This window comes from Galeopterus variegatus, unplaced genomic scaffold (genome assembly GCF_000696425.1).
Source record: "Galeopterus variegatus unplaced genomic scaffold, G_variegatus-3.0.2 Scaffold7710, whole genome shotgun sequence".
NCBI classification, from domain to species: domain Eukaryota; kingdom Metazoa; phylum Chordata; class Mammalia; order Dermoptera; family Cynocephalidae; genus Galeopterus; species Galeopterus variegatus.
The window spans coordinates 75,274-96,287 of NW_007733821.1; the positions used below are offsets into that span (position 1 = coordinate 75,274).

The 21,014-nt window shown below is 41.0% G+C and overlaps 1 protein-coding gene across 1 annotated transcript in view; it reads left to right on the top strand.

Moving 5' to 3' along the window:
- Positions 1–21,014, top strand: part of LOC103607781 (1-phosphatidylinositol 4,5-bisphosphate phosphodiesterase beta-4) — a gene marked incomplete at its 3' end in the record, with an annotated part of 105,671 nt that overhangs the window by 15,939 nt on the left and 68,718 nt on the right. The window contains exons 2-4 of the mRNA XM_008592247.1: positions 10,315–10,395; positions 11,437–11,496; positions 13,019–13,162. Of these exons, the coding sequence (XP_008590469.1) occupies positions 10,315–10,395; positions 11,437–11,496; positions 13,019–13,162 (285 nt within the window). The remainder of the gene's footprint in view (positions 1–10,314; positions 10,396–11,436; positions 11,497–13,018; positions 13,163–21,014) is intronic.

Below are 21,014 nucleotides of genomic sequence, written 5' to 3' on the forward strand. Positions count from 1 at the left end.
CACCCCTCGGTGTTGCGCCCACACCGCGCTCAGCCAGTGAGCGGGAACCGGTCTCCACGTGGGATCCAAACCCTCGGTGGGAGCACCGCCGCGCTCCCAAGCGGCGCACTCTCCAGTGCGCCACCGGGCCGGCCCTAGGAGTTTTTCTTGGTACTAGGATCTGAGAAAAAATTTTACAAAATGTATGAGGTAATGAAAAAAGTAATGCCTTATAAAAAGCCTGTAATAGATACAGGACATTTCAGTTGTATGGCTTTTTTGTTGTACAGTTGGTGGGATTCACAAGTTGATGGGATTCACGTTCCTCAAGAAATGTAGTAAGTAGAGCTAAAACATTTGAGAACCCCATCTGACCCTTAATGATGGTTGTTGGCATTCAGTGACAAGGAGAGGAGCAAAGCCTCCTTTAGATATGACTGGTGAGCGGTTACCTGGGCCCAGTCTCTAACAGTGTCACTCTCTTGCTTATCAGCCTCAAAGCAGGTGTATGATATTGGCCAAGACACTTAATCTCCATGCCTCAATGTTCTCATCCGTAAAATGGGATTAATAATTATAGTGATATTGGGAGGATAACACGTTAATGTATACAAAGTGTTTAGAGGGTTGGCTGTTATTTAGTAGCACTGTGTATATTACCTAGTAATAGTAGGCATATTACTATGTACTGCAAACCTTTTGGGTTGCACATCAGGAAACTAGAACTGTATCTCCCTGTTGAGTTCTGGTTGAGCATGTTACTGGTGAAGGGGAAAAGGTCTATATTAAATTTAAACAACTTGGGCTTTCAGTCAAGATGGTGTTATAGACGGTCCCCAATGTCACTCTCTACCACAAATCAACCAATTTACAACTATTAAAAAGCAACAACAGCCAAGCTAGGGCTGCTAGAGCTCAGGGGAAGAGGAAGAGAGACCTGCAGAGGTCATGATAGCAGGAGAAGCCATGATGAAAGAAAGAAAGGAGTGCTCCCACTGTTTTGAGCCCCTGCCACTTCAAGGCTGGAGCTGGTGAGTGGCAGAGGTCATGATAGCAGGAGAAGCCATGATGAAATAAAGAAAGGAGTGCTCCCACTGTTTTGAGCCCCTGCCACTTCAAGGCTGGAGCTGGTGAGTGCAAGGAGCAATAGCTGGCAAAAGCTGCAGTTGTGCCCTTCCTGTGAAGTTGTTTGGAGGCGGCAGGAGAAAAGAGGGCCTTGGTAGCTCCCAGGCCAGCAAGACCACTAACAGGGTTCCCAAGGGCCCACATAGGAGCAAGGAGCCACAGACAACTAAAAAAAGGAGCCACTCAGAGGCCAGTGAGTCATCACAAGGGACTAGTGTAGGGCCTGCCCCATAGGAAGTGTTTGTAGTTCAGGTGGTGAGGGATACAGGCCCACCATGGGAACACTGGGACACAGCAAGGACAGCTGATCTGCCTCCCAATCAACGCAGGTCAACTCAGTATAGACTGGTCATGAATGCAGAACTGCAGGGGGTGCAGTTTGCTAAACAACTCATGCCCAGGCCAGAGTTTCCACACAACCCAGGTGTACCAGACCTCACAATTCCCAGAAATACATACAAGGTCAGCCATTAAAACCTGAGGTGCACAAAAAGCCTTCCCCAGGGAATCAGCAACAAAGTAGCAATTTGGCTCAGCCACAGGGCTCAAGTGCTGGTTCCCACAGGAAGTTCCTCCATTTTAGAAGTAAGTAAAGGACAGCAAATTAGTTCCAGTGCAGAGTTTAAGTGGTGGAAACAGCAAGTAATCCAACACAGAACTGAAAGAAAAAACAAAATACCCAAAGATCAGATACAAGTCTGATGTTAACTAGTTAAGGTCGAACACCAGTAAAGAACTCCTATAAAACCTAGAAGGACTGGAAACCCCCTGGGCTCCCAAGCCCGGGAGGGGGTAGAGCTGTGGGCCTCAGCCATGCTGCCCTGTCGACCATACCCAGCCCAGGGATGACCACATCTAGCCCAGCAATGACTACCAGGCCACCACAGGAAGCACCCTGGGCTCCCAAGCCAGGGTGGTGGGGGCCAAGGGCCTCAGCCACACTCTCCTGACATCTACAACCAGCCCAGCGATGACCACCAAGCTTCAGGCAGAACCCCCTCCCTGGTCTCCCCTGCCAGAATGAGGGGGGTGCCACAGGCCTCGACCATGCCCCCCCTTTCTACTCCCACTCTATTTCCTTTCCCCTTCCCCTCTCCTCCTCCCCCCCAACTGCTCTGCATCATCTTAGAATGTAAAAAAACAATATTAATAAATAAATAAATTTAAAAGAATAAAATAAAAAAATAAATTTAAACAACTTAATCCAATAAGAACATCTGTCCAGAGAATCAAAGGCCTGGGGAAGGAGGGCAAACGCTGCAAGTGCTCTTGTGTCATCTGACGGATTTCTTCACAAGGTGATAGCGTGTAACAAGGGTCTGTGCTGGGGCAGCCGCGGCCAGTGCCCTCCTACTGCTCATGTGGAGTGTCAGCTGAAAGCTCAGCATAGTTATCTCATGGGATCTTGTAAATTAGAAGGGAGATTAACAAATGGAATAAACGCTTTGGATCCTTCCAGGGGGAAATACTTGCCCATCTTTTATAGAAGTCCATAAATCATTCTCATGGCAGAATATCATCACCTAGCGTTTTAGTTTATTTAACTTGAAAAAATAAAAGTTTGTGATTCTATCTGAGAAAGGAAGTGTTTCTGCAGAATCAAAAAGGACCTGCTACATACAGCGTTTAGGAGATTCCTCTGGAATAAAGAGTAGAAACAAAAGGCCATGAAGCATCTCTTGGTTTCTGAGCTTCCAAGATCTGTATTCTAAACCAGACTCCACTGCATTTCCAGTCGGAAGGCCCCACCCAGGAGCCGCCCTGGCTTACAACATCTTTTTTGGTGGCAACAGGTTATAATGTGATTTAAATTGGTTAAGATCCCCAGTGACTTTATCCTAACTCAGACTTCACTTGTTTCTATCCAGCCTGACAAGGTCCATTTTGCTTCCTCCCAGTTTTTATTGGACCAGGAAATAAGGCGGGTGAGTCCCATGTGTACCCAAAGGTGGAGACTACCTAGGCAGTGTTCATTTACTGACAATCCATCAGTCTGTTGGTGACAGGTGGAGGGGACCTCCTTGATCAGGGTTGATGGAGTAGAACAGTCACAGGCTTTGGAATCAGAAAATTTGCTTTGAATTCCAGATTTGTTACTTATTGACAGTGACTTTGAAGGATTTACTCTCCTCTGAATGTTTTTTCCCCTTCTGTCTAAAACTGCATTGTTCAATATGATAACCACTAACCACATGTGGCTATTTAAATGAAAATTAATTGAAATTTAATGTTCAGCATCTCTGTTGCACTTCCCATATTTCCAGTGCTTCGTACATCATGTGGCTCATGATGACCACGTTGGGCAGTGTCCATAAGGTGCATTTCCATCATCATGGCAAATCTGTTGAACAATGTTGACCTAGTCTGAAACCTTGCAGAATTGGCATGAGACTTGAGTGAGATAGTATTTGTAAAATGCCTTGCACAATGGCCCTAAATTAAATGGAAACTGTTTTCTCATAATTACTACCATTTATTCAGCATATATCTTGTCCCAGGTACTTAGGCTTTCTCATCTTTAATTCTCTGACAGCCTGTGAGTTTGGTATCAGTTTTCTCAATTTTCCCAATTTTCAGATAGGAAAAGTGCTAGGTGAGGTTAAGCAGCATGACCACCAAGATTCTCCAGCAGGTGCCTCCTGAGGACACTGGCATTCAAGCCCAGCAGCTATTAACCGCAAGGCCTGGGTCCCAGAACCTCTGTGGAGTGCCACCTCCTGTGGTCTGCAAAAGACTGGTATGGAACGTGAAAGCCCTCACTATGTTTCACTCCACTCTACATCCTAATCTACCCATACAGTTATAAACACAAAAGAGCCCCTGAACAGCTAATGTTTAAATAAAGTGGAGTTAAAGCTTGTATTAGCTAATCCAAAATAGCTGTCCCTAGCTGGTGATAAGACTTGACTATACCCTATTTGGAGATGCAAACCCCACAGTAGAAAGATATAAACATTTGCAATTAATTTAGGAAATGATGGTGGGAGAGAGGGCAGGAGAGAGAAAGTAAGAAATAACCACAAATCACAATTGAAATAAAATTATCTGAATCCTCCACCCAAATACTTTCCTCCTCTTCAATCAGAGTATTCAATCTGCTGAGTTCCCTGCCATTCCTTATAAGAAAAAAAAGAGGATAAAATTATATTTAACAGAACAACTTTTAAAATTGAGAGAGGAAAAATATTTTTAATCTAAGTTAGAAGGTAACTTGGATCTTTGAAAGATAGGTTGTGATATTGAATAATGTCGGAACAGCCTGTTTGGGGGAAAAATATGCTAAAAAATAACACACATCTTAAAAATATACTGCATACTCGATGAGATAGGTAAGTGTCTCTGTGAGCCTGTCAGGGCACAAGCCCCTCAGAGCAGGGATCCTGAGCCATAAATAGCTTCTAGCAATAGCAATCCTAGCAAAAGTGATTCTTCTTGCGCTTCACAAATAAAGTGCCCCAGCCGCACTCATTCACAAAAGAATTCCTGTCCCTTTCAGCCCTTCTCTCCCAGTGGCCTAAGGAAGGAGTTGGGTTGAATAAGCTACCATGTCCTAAGGTGTGACTATGACAGATTTTAACTGAGTCATATGAGAATTAAAATTCTGGGCCCCCTGGAAGAAGTTCTATATGGTCTTTTCTTTACCAGAAAGTTCTATTACCATTTGTTATCTGCAAAACAAACAGATTTGCAAAAGAGAAAGAGCCCAGCCTCCTTTTGCAATCTCCCCTGCAGCGCCCAGATCTGGAGGAGAAATTTCCTGACAATGGGATTTAAGATATTATTGCCTGGGCCTGGTCAGGGAGCTACAGCCCAAGTTCTGGTCAGGAGGTATCCATGTGAAATTTAAAACTGTTAGGGAAAAAAGAACAGAGATTCTGTGTCTTTACTCACAAGAGGACTGGGTTCTTATGTTTGCTAGTGGGAGGTGGAGAGAAACCTAAAGAGGTTGTGTTTTAGGTCCTTTCAACTGATTGCTACATAGTCTTCAGATCTACTGTCTGATTTTTCATGGGTACTTTGAAAGTATTTGGTTGGAGAAGCTTTCAGCTACAGTTGATGAGCTTATGTGGGCCTTCTTGTGAACCTTGTCTTTAGCATCAGTCAGGGCTTCTTTGTGAGGTTCCCCCTGGACAATTTCTGTTCTGGCATTTGCTTCTCCTAACACCTGATATGTTTTTTATCTTGTGAACTGTGTGAGCACCTGGTAAAGATTATTTCCTTTCTTTTGCTTTTGTTGATGGGGAGCTCAGGGCCAAATTGGCTTTCAGTTCTGACCGTGTAGGACATTATGACAGGCCTTTCTGAGACCTACATTGTACTCTCTCCTTATCTTACTCTTCTACCTTATTATTTTTCTCCTTGCCCAGGTTTCTTATCCTATTTTGAAAATGATTTCTTTGTAGCAGCATTCAAATGGTGCTCCTGGTCCAACAGGGATCCCCAGGAGATACCTCAAAGCCACCCCTAACCTTTAAGATGAATTGATATGGATTAGAAAAAGGTACCCCTTCCTCCATGCAGACAGCCTTTCAACAAGTTCATGGAAAATAGAATTGAAAGATGAAATATGAATTGTTTCATGAACTTTTTGAAAACCCTGTGTATTCGTACTTCTGTTCATAGAAACCCTCCAAGTTTTGACCCTGATGGGTTCTGTGCCTGGCACAACCTCTCAAATTGAGCAACTTCTAGTTTATCTGTTTTACATATTGGCCTGCTGCAAAATATTTTATCTGAAAAAAAAATCATTTGTTCATTCATTTTTAGTTCATGAATTAGTTTTAGGGTACTTTTGATGGGCTAGGTGCCAGGAACACAAAGGTGAACAAGACTGCTTCAAGGACTTTGCCCTTGTGAAGGTTACATTCTGGTGTAGGAGCCAGTCAATAAGTCAAGAAGCAAAGAAATGAAATAATTATAGACTTATCGGTGTTAGCACGGAAATAATCAAGATACTATCATAGGAAATAAAGAGACATGATAAGGAGATCAGGGAAAGCCTCTCTGAAGAGGGCATAATTAAGGCAAGGCCTGCAGGACGAAGAGGAGTCAGCTATACTAAAGGCAGGAGGAGAGACTTCTGGGCAGGAGGAGCTGCAAGTGCAAAGGCCCTGAGGCTGGAGAAAGGATGAAGGGTTCCAGGATAAGAGCTCTGATGGTTGTAGAGAACAGGAGGAAATTGAAGAGCAGAGAGTGCATGAGATAACATGTGAAGGACTCAGATTGTCCAGGACCTTTTAGGCCATGGTAAGGAGTTGAGATTTTATCCTAAATATAATGGGAATCTATTGAATGGATTTAATGAACTAATTTAAAGAATCAATCTGGCCACTGTGGGAAGACAGAGTACAAGTGGGAAAGTCAATCCATAATGATAATGGTTTGGACCAAATGGTGGTGATGGCGATGGAGTAAAGTGGGCATATTTGGAAAATGCTATGGAAGTAGATTTGTTAATGGAGGAGAGGGGAAAGGATGAGGGAAAGTCAAGGACGACTTTTAGTTTTATTAAGTGAGTAGATGCTAGTGATGTTTATTGAACTAAGGAAGTCTTGTGATGGAGAAGCTAGGAGAGAAGGTAGGGAATAAAGAATTCAGTTATGGACATGTTAATTTTGAGACACTCAAGTGGAGATGTCAAGCAGGGAGTTAAATGTCTGAGTTTGGAGCTCACAGAGGACTGGACTGCAATTATAAATGTGGGGTCATCAGCAAACAGATGGTATTCAAGCTATGAGATTAAATGAGATTTAGGGACAAAGTGGAAATGAGAATTCCCAGAACCACGTCCCGGAGAACATGTAGAAGGTGGATGCAGAAAGAAAAGTCAGGAAATGACATTAATGACATTAAAAGGGAGGGATATCAGAATTGGAGAGTGTTTCAGGAAGGAAGGAATAGTCAACTGCTCAGAGATCAAATCAGTGAGGAAAGGAATGTGCACTGTGCATTTGGCAGCATGATGAACTGGCCAGAGAAGTTTTAGAAAGTGAAAGAAACAGAAGCCAGATGGAGATGGTCAAAGATGGTATGGAAGAGAGAGAGTGGAGACAGTGAATGTAGACAGACTTTTCAAGATATGCCCAAGGGGAACAGAGACATGGGGTAGTATGTGAAAGTAGAAGTAGGAACTACTAGAACATATTCATACACTGATAGGAATGATCTAATAGAGAGAAAAGGAAAGAAAATAAAAAACTAATGTGTGTTGGACAGTGATAAAGGATTGAAGTTTTGGTGTCAGTGGAAGAGGATTGAGTCCAGAGCAGAAGTGGGGGAGTTGACCTTTGATAGGAAAAAGCATGCTTCGTGAGTAGGGAAGGAGGAGGCGTTGCATCTGATGCTTCTCCTTACTTAGTGGAGCACTGTAATTGCTAGAAGTAAACAAGTTTTAGAAAAAGCAGTGAAATAGTCCTCTCAAAGAGTGGAGAACCTATTAAAAAACATATATATAAGATTGAAAGTCACTGTTGACTATCCACTTGAGGTTTACAATCTTGAGTTTAAACTAAAGGCAGACAATTTAATTTTGTGATTTTCATCATCAAGTTCAGTGATAAAACATGGATAGGATGGACTTGGTTTTTTGTCCAACAGAACAGAAAATGAGATAGGGGAGTTGAGAGCATTGATGAAGGAGTGATTTTAATATTGGACTGTGGAAATAAGCTAGACAAGGATGGAAGTAAAAGCAGAAGGAGTCTGATGGATAGTGAGAGACTGGCAGGAGGCCGCAAAGAAGTCAAGTAATACAGGACACTGAGGACTCCAGAGCTAGGGTCTAGACGGATCATATGAAATGGTCCAAGGGGATGTTAGGAATCAAAATTTCAAGGTGGTGATGACAAGGTGTGGGGGCACCCAGAGGGGAAGGAAGGAAAAAAATCACTGTTGTTAAGGCTGTCAAGGAAGTGAAAGTTCAGCCGCAAAATAAATTGGAAAACCGTTCTTGGGTCATCTCAAATCCTTATTTGGAATTAGGTGATAATATGGTGCGCATAAATAGTGATGGTAGCTGATTCATTGTGCGTCTACTCTGTAAACACCATTTTAGGACATACTTTTGAAAGCTGTGCACTAGAATTCTTTATCATCATCACAATATTGCTTGGGAAATATTCTAAAATATGTTAATTCTCATGTCTCGATTCGTTGATAATTCTCATTTCTTAATCAGGAACAATAAAAGACTCCCCATGGCCTTTTGAGTAAAGTCTAATGCCTTTTGTGTGGCATACAGGACTCTTCCAATGACCTGGCTCTTATTTTTGTGTCCCCTGCCATCCCCTGCCACTTTCTTAAGGTGTTCTAACATCAGACAACTCAGAAGTCCCCAGTGTCAGTTGAAGACCACATGTCTTTGCAAATGCTGCTTTCTCTGCCTGGCACAAATTATCAACTTTAATACTAGCCACCTGCAAAAAATCAACTTCCAGGTCAAGCTTTTTCTAAAAGGTTGAATTGTCCAAAAATGTCATTTCGAGGGCTCAAAAAATGTCACATATTGGCAATTTCATGTTATTAGTAATTTGCTACCACTATTATGGATTTGGACCGTACATTATTGGTAGGAGCTACTACTTGCTGAATTCTGTGTATGTGTTTCACATTCACTATCTCATTTAATTCTCACAGCAAAACCAAAGGTAGGTGTAAATACTTTCATTTATTAGACAAGGATTCTGAGACTTAGAAAGGGTCTTTCTTGGAGAAGGTAAATAATATAAATGGTGGGACTGGACTTTGACCCCAGATGCAAAGGTCACACAAGGCCCCTTCTTTTGTCTTAGTCGTTGCTGTGTCTACAATGCCTCGCACATGCCTGGTACTGAGTTGGTATACATATGACAATTCTTCATCTGCCAGAAAACCACCCAGACAATTTGAAGGCTGGCTTCAGGGCTCCCAGGACTTTAAATTCTGCCACTTTGTGGCGGCCGAATGTCTTCACATTGGATTTACCTTGATTAATGTTTCTGCTTCCTGGAATTTAGAAGGACAAATTTTGACAGGTGAAACTAATTCTAAACTACCCTTAAAATCTTAATCCTGTAATTACTGTTTATTTAAGTCATTGCCTTGGTCCATGTTTGCCAGGCAGGTTCCTAATAGCTGGCATTGCAGTGATCTAGGAGGACAGTTTCTTTCGATGATGGGAAGAGCATGTAGATTTGTTGAAGTGTGGATGCCATGTCTTGGTGTATTGCAAATGGAAGGCATAGGACATCTGGGTTCATTTCCTGAACACCCTTTTTCTCTTGTTGACATAGAATTGTCCTGGCGTTCCTAAGCATAATTGGTGCTCTCTTACTAACGATCAGGAATACCTTGGCTGCTCTGATGCCTTGAGTTTGACTAACCTTCCTTCTTGATTCAAACTTTGATTCTGTAGTTTTCACTGAGTTTCTGGTATCAAAGTCTACAGCAGTGGTTCTTAAACTTTAGTGTGCATTAGAATCACCTGGAGGGCTTGTTGGACCACAGATTGATGGGCCCCATCCCCAAAGACTCTAAATCAGTCCATCTGGGCTGGGGCCCTAAATTTTGCAATTCAGTCAGTCTTCCAGGGGATGCTGATGCTGCTGGTCCAAGGACTGCAGTTTGAATAGTTGAAAGTGCTGCTCAAGGCCTGCTTTACAAGACAACAAATGAGGTTGGATATAAAAGCAAAAATCTCAGCAATTTTCTGAGTAAACATCTGAATGCTGAATTGTACAGGCAAAAACAAAACAAAAACCAAAAAACTGTGTCTCTAAAAAAAAATTTTTCTCCTGAGTTTATGTTAGATATAGGCATTTATGTTATGTTATGATGCAGGTGTTATGTTAGATATAGCCAATGGTTCTGCTTATATGGAGGGAGACCAGTGGGCTGGAACCTGGGAGCTTTCTTTCTTCCAGGAGCTCTTCTTCCAGGATCTTAGAGAAAATTTCTTCTCTATTAGCTTTACAACATCAGTGTCGTTTATCCTTAAGCCCGTTCCAGAGGAAGATGCTGTATTAAATTGATCAATTTTTCAATGCAAAAATGAATGCAAAGACTTTTCAAAATTAAAAAGTTCCATAATATAATAAGAAATGTGGTTATTAGAATCAGGATGCAAAAGGATGATTTCTCATTTTCCCTTCTTTAGAGGCTCAAATATATTTGCATTTTTATCAGATTCAAAATGGTATGAGTCATGAAGAACAATGCATTTCTTTTTAACAGGAATCCTTCGTATTTGAACCCAACTGCCTCTTCAAAGTGGATGAATTTGGCTTCTTTCTGACCTGGAAAAGTGAAGGCAAGGTATGGCACAAGATCACGTTCTTCTTCTGCTTTCTGGTTTATACCGTTTGATTTCTCAACAGGGAGACTGAGTGCCTCTTGAGGGCAAAGACCCTACACTTCATTCATTCAAGATTTTTAAAGACGTGCTTCCATGTGCCAGGCATTGGAGACACATTGGCGATCAAGGATGTTATCCTAGTTTTTATAGATTCTAGTCTAGGAGCAAAGTCAGGCAATTAAAAAAAAAAAGTTACAAAGTCATTGACTGTATTAAGTGTTGTGAAAGAGAAGTTTTAGATTGTTACAAGATAAGTCTGATTTAATCTTGGGAATTAGAAAGATTTCCCAGGGCCGCCCGGTGGCGCACTGTAGCAGTGCGCCGCTTGGGAAGCGCAGCGGCGCTCCCGCCGAGGGTTTGGATCCCACATACAGACCGACCGCTCACTGGCTGAGCTAGGAGCGGGGGCAACACCGAGGGTTGCGATCCCGTTGCCGGTCCCGGTCCGGTACGGGTGCGACACTGAGGGTTGCGATCCCTTGCCGGTTGCGAAAAAAGACAAAAAAAAAAAAGAAAGATTTCCCAGAAGACATGCTCAAGTTGAAATCTAAAAGATGCATTAAAAATGTGTTCATCTCCTTATGCCCTAGGACTTAATTTGGTGTGTGGCACAATGTACACATTTAATGAGCATTTGAACTGAATTTAAGAAATGTAGAATTGGAGTTACAGAAAAGTTAGCATTATTTCCACTTAATATTTTATGTACACATATCTTCAATGATACACAGATATTATTAACAATATTATATGTATAAAAGTAATGGCATTTTATAAATAATTATTCAGAGTTGCATTCATATACATATTTGAAATAGAATGTTTGGGATCTTGATTATTTCTGGTCATTGGAAATAATTGTTACTTGGTTTTCACTTCCTTTTCTCCCTCACTCTAATCATCACTGCCTTCATCGTCGGAAATGTTTGCTGAGCGTGTTGTCTGTGCCATAGGTCTGGCAGAGTTTAAGCTCACTGGTGTGTTGTATTCTCTCTTTTCAGGAAGGACAAGTGCTAGAATGCTCCCTCATCAACAGCATTCGGTTGGGAGCCATACCGAAGGTACCCGTGATTGGTGTTTGCCATTCTTCTAAACGCAGATTTACTTAGATTGGAAATGGTCTCCAGAACGCTGTTTAACATGTTACTGCCCCAAAATCATCAGCTGGGAATTAAGAACAGACAATTTAAAAAATCTTCTTGTCTATAAACATTGGGTGATTTGGATTGCGTTATCTTTAGTTATATGACTTATCCTTGAAAACTAAGCCCCTTGCATGGTAGCAGCATCAAAGAAACAGTTCCCTTAACTCAGAAATTAATTTGATAAGCTCCTCCCTCCCCCTTTTATTAATCAAATGGTGATTCAATTCTCATCTGTGGTTGATGTGGAAATTTACATGGCTTGGATTGTTCCATATTTGTGCACCTGTGCATGCAGACATTGGCTCACCTAAAAGGCTCTGTTTGCCTCTGAGAGAGAGAAAAAAAAAAAAAAGCATATAAATCAGTCTTCTTCGCAGTGATTGATTTGTTTGAATAAGAAGCTATTTGCATAGTGATGCTAGGAATTTAAAAAATGTTTCTTTCTAGAATATTCTAGCACAGTATTTATTCCCTTTATCATAATAACCTTGCAGGATTTAACTATTAAAAACAAAATTACCTTCCTGACTTTTTTTTTTTTATGAGGCTGTCCTCTTTTATGTTAGTTAAATTTTCTTTTTTTTTTTTTTTTCCTTTTTGTCTTTTTTTCATGTCCGGCAACGGACCCCAACCCTCAGTGTCGTGCCCGTACCGGACCGGGACTGGCAACGGGATCGCAACCCTCGGTGCTGCGCCCGCCCCTCGCTCAGCCAGTGAGCGGGAACCGGTCTGTATGTGGGATCCGAACCCTCGGCGGGAGCGCCACTGCGCTCCCAAGCAGCGCACTATAGCAGTGCGCCACCGGGCCGGCCTTGTTAGTTAAATTTTCTGTGTGACTATATGTTGGCATTTCTCCCAAGTTCTTTGGAGAACAAAGACACTATTTTATTTACTGTTTAGGGTAAACTTGCACAGCCTTCATTCCAATTGAGGATGTCATGACTTCCAGAGATGAATGTACTCTTTGTATCCAGGCTACTTGAAAGACTTAATCTCATTTTTGAGAATAACCTGTGGTTGCTGGTCATGGTAATGCCATGTCGATTCATGTGAAACCTTCATGATTGTCCTCTGGTGAGAGGCCTCTTTGATCTTTGTGGGCACAAGCAAACCCCAATCAGAGCCTTACCTATCTTGTTGCCATATTCTATGTCCTCTAATACTGATAACCAAAAATCTAAACAAAGACCCTTACAGCTGGGTTTCTAATAAAAATTTTATAATACCTTTCTTACCAAGGAATTTCAAATAATATGTAGTGTCCTAAATTTTACTTCTACAGATTTTAGAATAATGTTAGATATCTGGGCATTTTAGATAGAAAAAAAAATTTACCCTTATATATATTTTTATATCAAATGTGCTTTTCCTTTTACCACATTTCTTCCTCTGTGCTCTATGATCTGACATATTTTTTCTATTCGTATACCTCTAACAGGATCTCAAAATTTTGGCTGCTCTTGAAGCTGTTGGAAAATCAGAAAATGATCTGGAAGGGCGGATAGTTTGTGTCTGCAGTGGTACAGATCTGGTGAACATTAGTTTCACTTACATGGTGGCTGAAAATCCAGAAGTAACTAAGGTAGCCTCAGTTAAATGACCTCCCTCTCTTCCCACCTATAAGTATATATGTCGTATGTATAATTTTTATGTAGAATGTAATTTTAATATATAATTTTGAATTGTATGATAATGTAATTTTTTTTTTAATTTCCATTGCTTTGCTAGCATGTCTGTATAGAAAATTCATCAAGCACAATACCCTTTTAGCATGTCACTCATATAGGCCAATAACCTAAATACCTACTGAGATACATTGTGGGAAAAACTAGCCCAGCACTTCACAAACTTGAATGTACAGAAATCTTCTGGAATCTTGTTGAAATGGAGATTCTGATTCAATAGATCTGAGGTGGGGACACGACTTTCATTTTCTAACAACATCTCAGGTGATGTAGATGCTGCTTGTCTGAAAACCACAATTTGAGTAGCAAGGGTCTAGGTCAGTACTGCCTAGCAGAAGTTTTAATTATATATGCAAGCCAACATATATAATTTAATTTTCCTTGTAGCACATTTTGAAAGTAAAAAGATACAGGTGAAATTAATTTCAGTAAAATATTTTATTTAACCCAATATAGCCAAAATATTGTCAGTATATTTAGCATGACATCAATGTCAATTTTATTAGTGACTGTATTACTTGGTTTTCTGTCACTTGGAATACCTGAAACTGGGCAATTTATCAAGAAATGAAATTCATTGCCTACAATTTTGGAGGTTGGGACATCCAAGGTTGAGGGGGCACACCTGGTGAGGACCTTCTTCCTCGTGGGGACTCTGCATAGTCCTGAGGCAGTGAGTGCATCACATGATGAGAGGGGCTAGAGTGTTAATGTGCTCACTTGCTCTTCTTATAAAGCCACTAGTGCCACTCCCATGATACCCTATTTAACCATTAACCCATTATTCCATAAATCCATAAATGGGTTAACCCATCATGAAGGCATAGTCCTCACCTCTCAAAGGTGAGTCACCTCCCAAAGGCCACACCTCTCAACACTACCACATTGGGGATCAAGCTGCCACATGAGCTTTGGAGGGGACAGACATTCAGACCATAGCAGTGACATTTTACATTGTTTTTTTTCTTATACTCTGTCTTGGAAATCTGGTGTGTATTTTCAAATCTGACTAGCCACTTTTCAAGTGCTCAGTAGCTACATGTGGCTAATGGCTGCCATATTGAATAGTGCAGGTCTGTATGGTTAAGAAATCCAAACCCTCCCCCCCACAAGTTATTAAAATATTGGGTTAAGATCCATCTTTTAATACCATACTCAACATACCATTGTCCTGGCAAGCAAGTCTCAAAGAGATTTTGGCCAAAGCAGTAGAAAGCCTCAATCTTAAATCTTTTTTTGTCAAATCATTGGTTTTCAGGGTGGTTTTACCTCTGAACAGGGTTCCCATTATCTTTCTTTAATATCCAAGAAGAGGACTGAGCCATTACTCTCCCATGGCACAGATGTAGGGTTGAGGGGAAGGAGGACATTTCATTTTCCCATTAATTCTACCAGCAGAAGCTCAGCATAGGGTTATATGAGAAAGGCATCATTAGAAATATCAAATTTTAGGGCCGGCCCTGTGGCTCACTCGGGAGAGTGCGGCACTGGTAGCGCTGAGGCTGCGGGTTCGGATCCTATATAGGGATGGCCTGTGCGCTCACTGGCTGAGAATGGTGCAGACCACACAGTGCCAAGGGTTGCGATCCCCTTACCGGCCAAAAAAAAAAAAAAAAGAAATATCAAATTTTAGGGCCGGCCCTGTGGCTCACTCGGGAGAGTGCGGCGCTGGTAGCGCTGAGGCTGCGGGTTCGGATCCTATATAGGGATGGCCTGTGCGCTCACTGGCTGAGAATGGTGCAGACCACACAGTGCCAAGGGTTGCGATCCCCTTACCGGCCAAAAAAAAAAAAAAAAAAAGAAATATCAAATTTTAGAGCCAGGAGGATATGTGCAGGTGAGATCATTTGAGGACACTGAGATTAAAAAATTAAACCCTAGATGCAGAGCTAACTGGTTGCAGAATTGAACTCTGCTGCCTCCTAGACCATCAAGGCTCTTTCACCTTCACTCACAAAGTATGGTCCCCATTCCAGCAGCATAGGCTTCACCTGGCAGCTCATTTCACCTTAGAGTCAGGCCCACCTAGATGGACTGATCCAGAACGCTCACTTTTTTTTTTTTTTCCTTTTTGTCTTTTTTCGTGTCCGGCAACGGATCGCAACCCTCAGTGTCGCGCCCGTACCGGACCGGGACCGGCAACGGGATCGCAACCCCCGGTGTTGCTCCCACGCCTCGCTCAGCCAGTGAGCGGGAACCGGTCTGTATGTGGGATCCGAACCCTCGACAGGAGCGCCTGCCGCGCTTCCCAAGCGGCGCACTGTAGCAGTGTGCCACCGGGCCGGCCCTAGAATGCTCACTTTTAATAGACGCCTCAGGTAACTTACATATGTGGTGAAGTTTGAGATGCTCCCTTCCTTGTGGCTTTGGAGCCAGGAATGTATGTTCTGTGTCACATAAGAGCCTTTGGTTCTGTCCTTATTTTGGTGGTTTGGTTGATTTTGTACTGTTGTTCCAAGTCACCTCTCTTTAAAACAACAGATTTTGCAGTGCCTTCACATTCTTTCATTACTCTGCTCACATCAACACCTAGTTTGAATGGGTTCTTTAAGCCTGATCTAAATAAGCATTGTTCCTGCTTCTTATAGTTCAAACCTGCATATTTGCTACAGAGGGCTTTTCTGTTGCCATTTGCCATGGAAACATTCAATCCCAGAAGTCCATCCTGACTACCTACAAAGAAGAAGCCTTGTTAGTCAGATGCAGATATTTAGCTACCTGAATGTTTGCAAAATGTTCTGTAGGCCTGTGTTTTCTGGTTTTTGTCAGCTTGTATTGTCAATTCATATGATAAGAAACAGCATGACTCAGACTGAGCTCAAGAATCTGGGCTTGGAGCCAGGTGCCTGAGTGGTAATCATTGCTCTTCCGCTTACCAGCTGTGTGACATGGACACACAACTTACCTCTCTGAGTCTCATTTTCTTCATCTGTAAAATGGGAATGGTACAAAAATATCTGCTATTAGGAATGTTGAGAGGATTACCTGAGTTATGACATGGAAAGTGCTTATTGTATGTCTTTCTCACTGAAAGCTGTGGATATATGCTCGCTGTTAGGATCTCAGAGTCACAGAAATTTAGAGCTGGCAATGGATCTTAGGAAGGGCTTCCCACCTCCTCATTTTTCAGATGAGGAAAATGAAGCCAGAGAGAGAAAGGAACTCTAAGACCACACAGCAGCTGAGACCAGCGTCTAGCCTAAAACTCAGGCTTTCTGATCATGGTGATGCCCACCCCACCTCGTGCCCTGAGCAAGTACAGCCCTGGGAAGATGGCTCAAATTGGTAAATCCCAAAACTGCCTTCCACAATTTGATTACTGTCAGTCTTGGCTCGTTTTAAGAACCATGTTCTAAAACATATACTCATGAGTAGGTAGTGTATATGTATATGTTTGAGGGGTAGGGGATGGAGGAGATGTATACTTAAAGATAAGATTCGGGATAAGATTTTTTTTAGCATTTCCACTGAAATTTAAGAGCAGCTAGCCAGACAAGTAAGGACTGTAAAATAATTCTATACTGGATTTTCAATTCAACATCAATACCATTTAAGCCTGATCTTATTGAAGAAACTAAGTGTTTCAGCTTCTGGGAGCTATTAGAATTTTATATTTCAATTAATATTATAATATACAAATATGAATCTCATTGTCTATGATTATTAGAGCATGTCCTTTTTGGTTGATTGACACTTGGAGAAGAAGATATTGAGTAATCTTTTTTAACCAAATATGTGTGTATGTGGTATATGTGTGTACCACTTCCTGATTTCAAAACTTAACTATATTAATCCACATCACAATATTTCTCATCCCCAGCATCGATAGTATTTTCTCTGTCACCACCACCATTTTATTCCTATTCCTCTGTATTTGTTACCATCCGTAATAGAACACACAAGCCATCAGAGTGAGAGGATTTATACAAAATACAAACAGTTGTAATTATCTCAGGTCAAAATGATGGCAGAATTCATAAACTAAATCAGGTCAGTGAGAAATGTGGAGATCTCCCAGGGTACCTGAAATGATATTTGTGATTCAGATAATGGTTCCAGTCAAATGTGAGTACTACATAGCAGTCTAGAATCATGAGTCATGAAATGCACTAAGTCCTCTTAGGCCATGTAAAGAGAAGCCATATTCCTGGTCAGTTTATTACAAAAGTCATTAGGGCAAGTATTCACTTTTTAAATCAATACATACATATTTTAAACACTTTATCTTAAACCATATAAATGTTGTTCAATTGTTGTCCAATCTTTTAATGTTAGGGCCAAACCTTTTCTTTCTGTATGGGTCTGCTGATTGTGGGTTATGTATTTTTTGCCTGCACCTCCCCACTAATGTAACGTTTCAGATAACCAGTTTGATTTCTTTAAAGTGGAGCACAGTGCAACTGAATGTGGAATGCTAGTTATATGGCTTCTTTCACTAATTTTTTAGTTATCTTGTCCATACAGAGTTTGAGAAAAAAAAATTTAGCAACTTGCCTTTAAAGAAACCTTCCTTAAATATTCAACTAAAGAACAACCGTCTTTGCACAAGAGTATTTCGTTGGTTTCTGTAGTTTTTTATTACACCTGACATAAACAGGTTTGGAAACAAACATAACTAACTCATTGTGGGCACGGGAGGTGAGAGCAAAGGGTCCAATATACTGGAAAGTGGCTTCCTAACTGTGGGAGTTCAGCCCTGCTGTGGTCAGTGTGTTTTTCTTGTCTTATGAACACTTGATGAGTCTCAGCCTGACCAGTGAGGTGTAAGTTAAGAGAGTTTCTAGTATAGAGCTTGCTTTTGAGTATTCATCCTATGAAATTCTTGAGTCTATTCTTAATTCCTGGGCTCTTGTCACACTTGCAATGTGATCATTTTGAAGAACTCACTTAACCAAACATCTAATGTAGGCGAAGGGGCCAACTTCCAACTTAATGTACTGTGCATGGAGAAGCACGTTGCCCATAGAGGAGCCCTTCGTGACTTTGAGCAAGCCATTTGACCTTCTTTGTCCTCCCACTTCTCAAAGAGGGACTCTGATACTTTTTCTTCTTATTTCAAATGGGTATTTTAAGAGTCAATAAAATTTTATATGAAATCTGAGTTTCTCAAAGTTGAGGTTTCCAATAAATACAAAATATTTTCTAGTGCGTGTGACTCTGAAAATAAGACTGTGCTTTTTGCAGTGAAAGAGGATAAAAGACATCTTGTAGCTCAGCTTGTGTTTTCTTCAGCTGCCCTCTCTGCTTAAAGAGTGAATAAGCTTGCCTTGTCACTCTGCCTATTAGATTTTCCAGTTCTATGTACTTTTCTCTTCTACTAAATGGTGTCTTAAACTTAAGTCCCAAACCAAATCTTTGACCCTTCTTGTCTGACCCTCTTAAAGCCTTTGTCTCAGCTCTACCCTCTGAGTTGCTGAGACCACAAACACCTTCCTCTCATGTCCTATGTGAGTTCATTAGGAAACACTCGTAGCTCTACCTGCAAAATGTATACATAACCCAGCTGCTTCTCACCACCACCATCACTGCATCATGGTCCAGGCTAATCTATTTCTCCCCTGTGGTACAATAAGAGGCTTCTAACTGCTTTCTGTGCCTCGGCCTTGCCCTTTTAGTCTATTCTCAAAATAGCACCTGGAGGAAAGTTTGAAAAATGTAATTCAGATACATCACTCTGCTGCTCAGGCCCCTCCAAGGCCCTGTAAGGTACCATCCTCACCTCCCTTCCCCTTTCTGCCTTCATCTCCCCCTTTCCTTTTTTTTGTTTCCTTCCAGCCTCAGGGACTTTGCATTAGCTTTTCCCTCTGCGTGGAACACACTCTTTGCCCAGTTCCATGCAGAGCTTCCTCCCTCTCATTCCTCGGGTCTCTGCTGGAATATCACCTTAGCTGGAGCTCCCACATCTTGCCACCCTGCAGTGCTTCCTAGGTACTTATCCTTCTTGAGTTTTCTTCATAGCACTTACCACTGTCTGCATACCATACATTCATTTATTCTCATCTTCCGTCCGCTGGAGGGCAATGCTTTGTTCACAGCTGTGTCCCCAACATCTAGAACAGTCAGTGCCCAACTTTTAGTAAATGCTCAATAAATACTTGTTTTATAGAGATATTTATGTTGACTAAATAAAAAAATTCTCACCCAGGTGGTAAATATGTATAACTCTTAATGTTGTACCCCTCAATTTTGTTCGGTTTAGCTGTAAGAAAAGCTAAGAAAATGATCTTTTGATCAGAAGACTGAGAAAATGTGATTCAATGATAGTCTAAAGGGAACAAAAAGATCTGGGATCCCGTGGTGTTATTTTTAGAATCTCTTTTCAGGATATAACGGAGTTGCTGCTGCTGCTGCTGCCGCTTCTGAGAATCCATGACAAGACTGGAGGCTTTGACCCTGGTGTCTTGGCCTCTTTCCAGTTTGGATCATTATATCCTGCTTACCTAACTCCTTCCTGTCGTTCCAGTTAGAAAATTTAACTTTCATTTCCTCTCCTGTAGAACACTCTGTTAAAAAGAATTGTTAACAAATTGTTGCTACTTTTACCCCAAACTCAGTGCCTTTGGTTAATAAGGGAGTCTTATATGGCGTGTACATTAAAACATTTAAGCATAAAAGCAGCCACATGAGGAAGGCCTTTTCCCATTTTTTCTAAATTAAATAAAGCTCATTTTTTCCTTAAATCATTTTTATCTCTTTGCCCACTGTTTTACCATAAACTATACAAATAATTTAATATAAAGCATTATAACAACTTTAGTTAGTTAGAAAAGCAACTCCAGTTTTTGTTATGTATTTTTATTCTTCCTCAGAATGCAACTAGCTGGGAAGGATTTTGGTCTCTAGTGAGTTGAAAGGAGTTCAGATGTCTTTCATTAAGTTACAGCTGGTGCTGCACAGTGAACTGAAATCACAGAGTCACTGTGCATGAGACTGAAATGCAACCCTCGTTTAAAATCCCCACAAATAAGTCTGTTATTTTATATCAAGATGAATTTTCCTTTGATTACAAAAATAAGCTGTTATCATGAGGTTCAAAATGCAAAGATTGGGGTTGAGTTTAGAGAATTTCCAGACTGCTCATTATACTTAATGCAGGTTGTAAATATTTGGCGGACTCCATAAATTATGCTTTGTAACCAAGTCATCAAATAAGTGTATGAATAACTACAATAGAAATTAAATGACAAAAAATATGTGCTCTTTTGGTATACAAAAAGGTACACTCAGGAAATTTATTAGTTAATAAAATATCATTTTAACAAATTCAGTTGGATGTCTAAATTGCTTTGCTGAATTTGAATTATGTTGACTTGGAAGGCTTACTGCAATAATTCTTGGAGAAGGGATTTATTCCTTGTTTTGCTGAAAAAAAAAATCAAGTTCTCTATTTAGTCAGCCCCTACTACTAACTTTGCTAACATCTTAAAGAGCCTCTCAGCCCCCCAAGTACATAGTTCCTCTATTGGTAGTCAAGTACAGAGCTGCCTCAAGGGATCAGACCAGAGGCTTCAGTTTCACCTGAGGACTTCTTAGAAATACAAATTCTCAACTCCTACCCCAGCTGAATGAATCTGAAACTCTGGGGGTAGAGTCCAGTAACCTGTTTTTTTTGTTTGTTTGTTTGTTTTCTAAAAATAATTTCTTATTGTACATATTTATGGGATACAGAGTAATATTTTGGTACATGTATGCAGTGTGTGATATATAAATCAGGGTAATTAGCATATTCATCATAGCAAACATTTATCA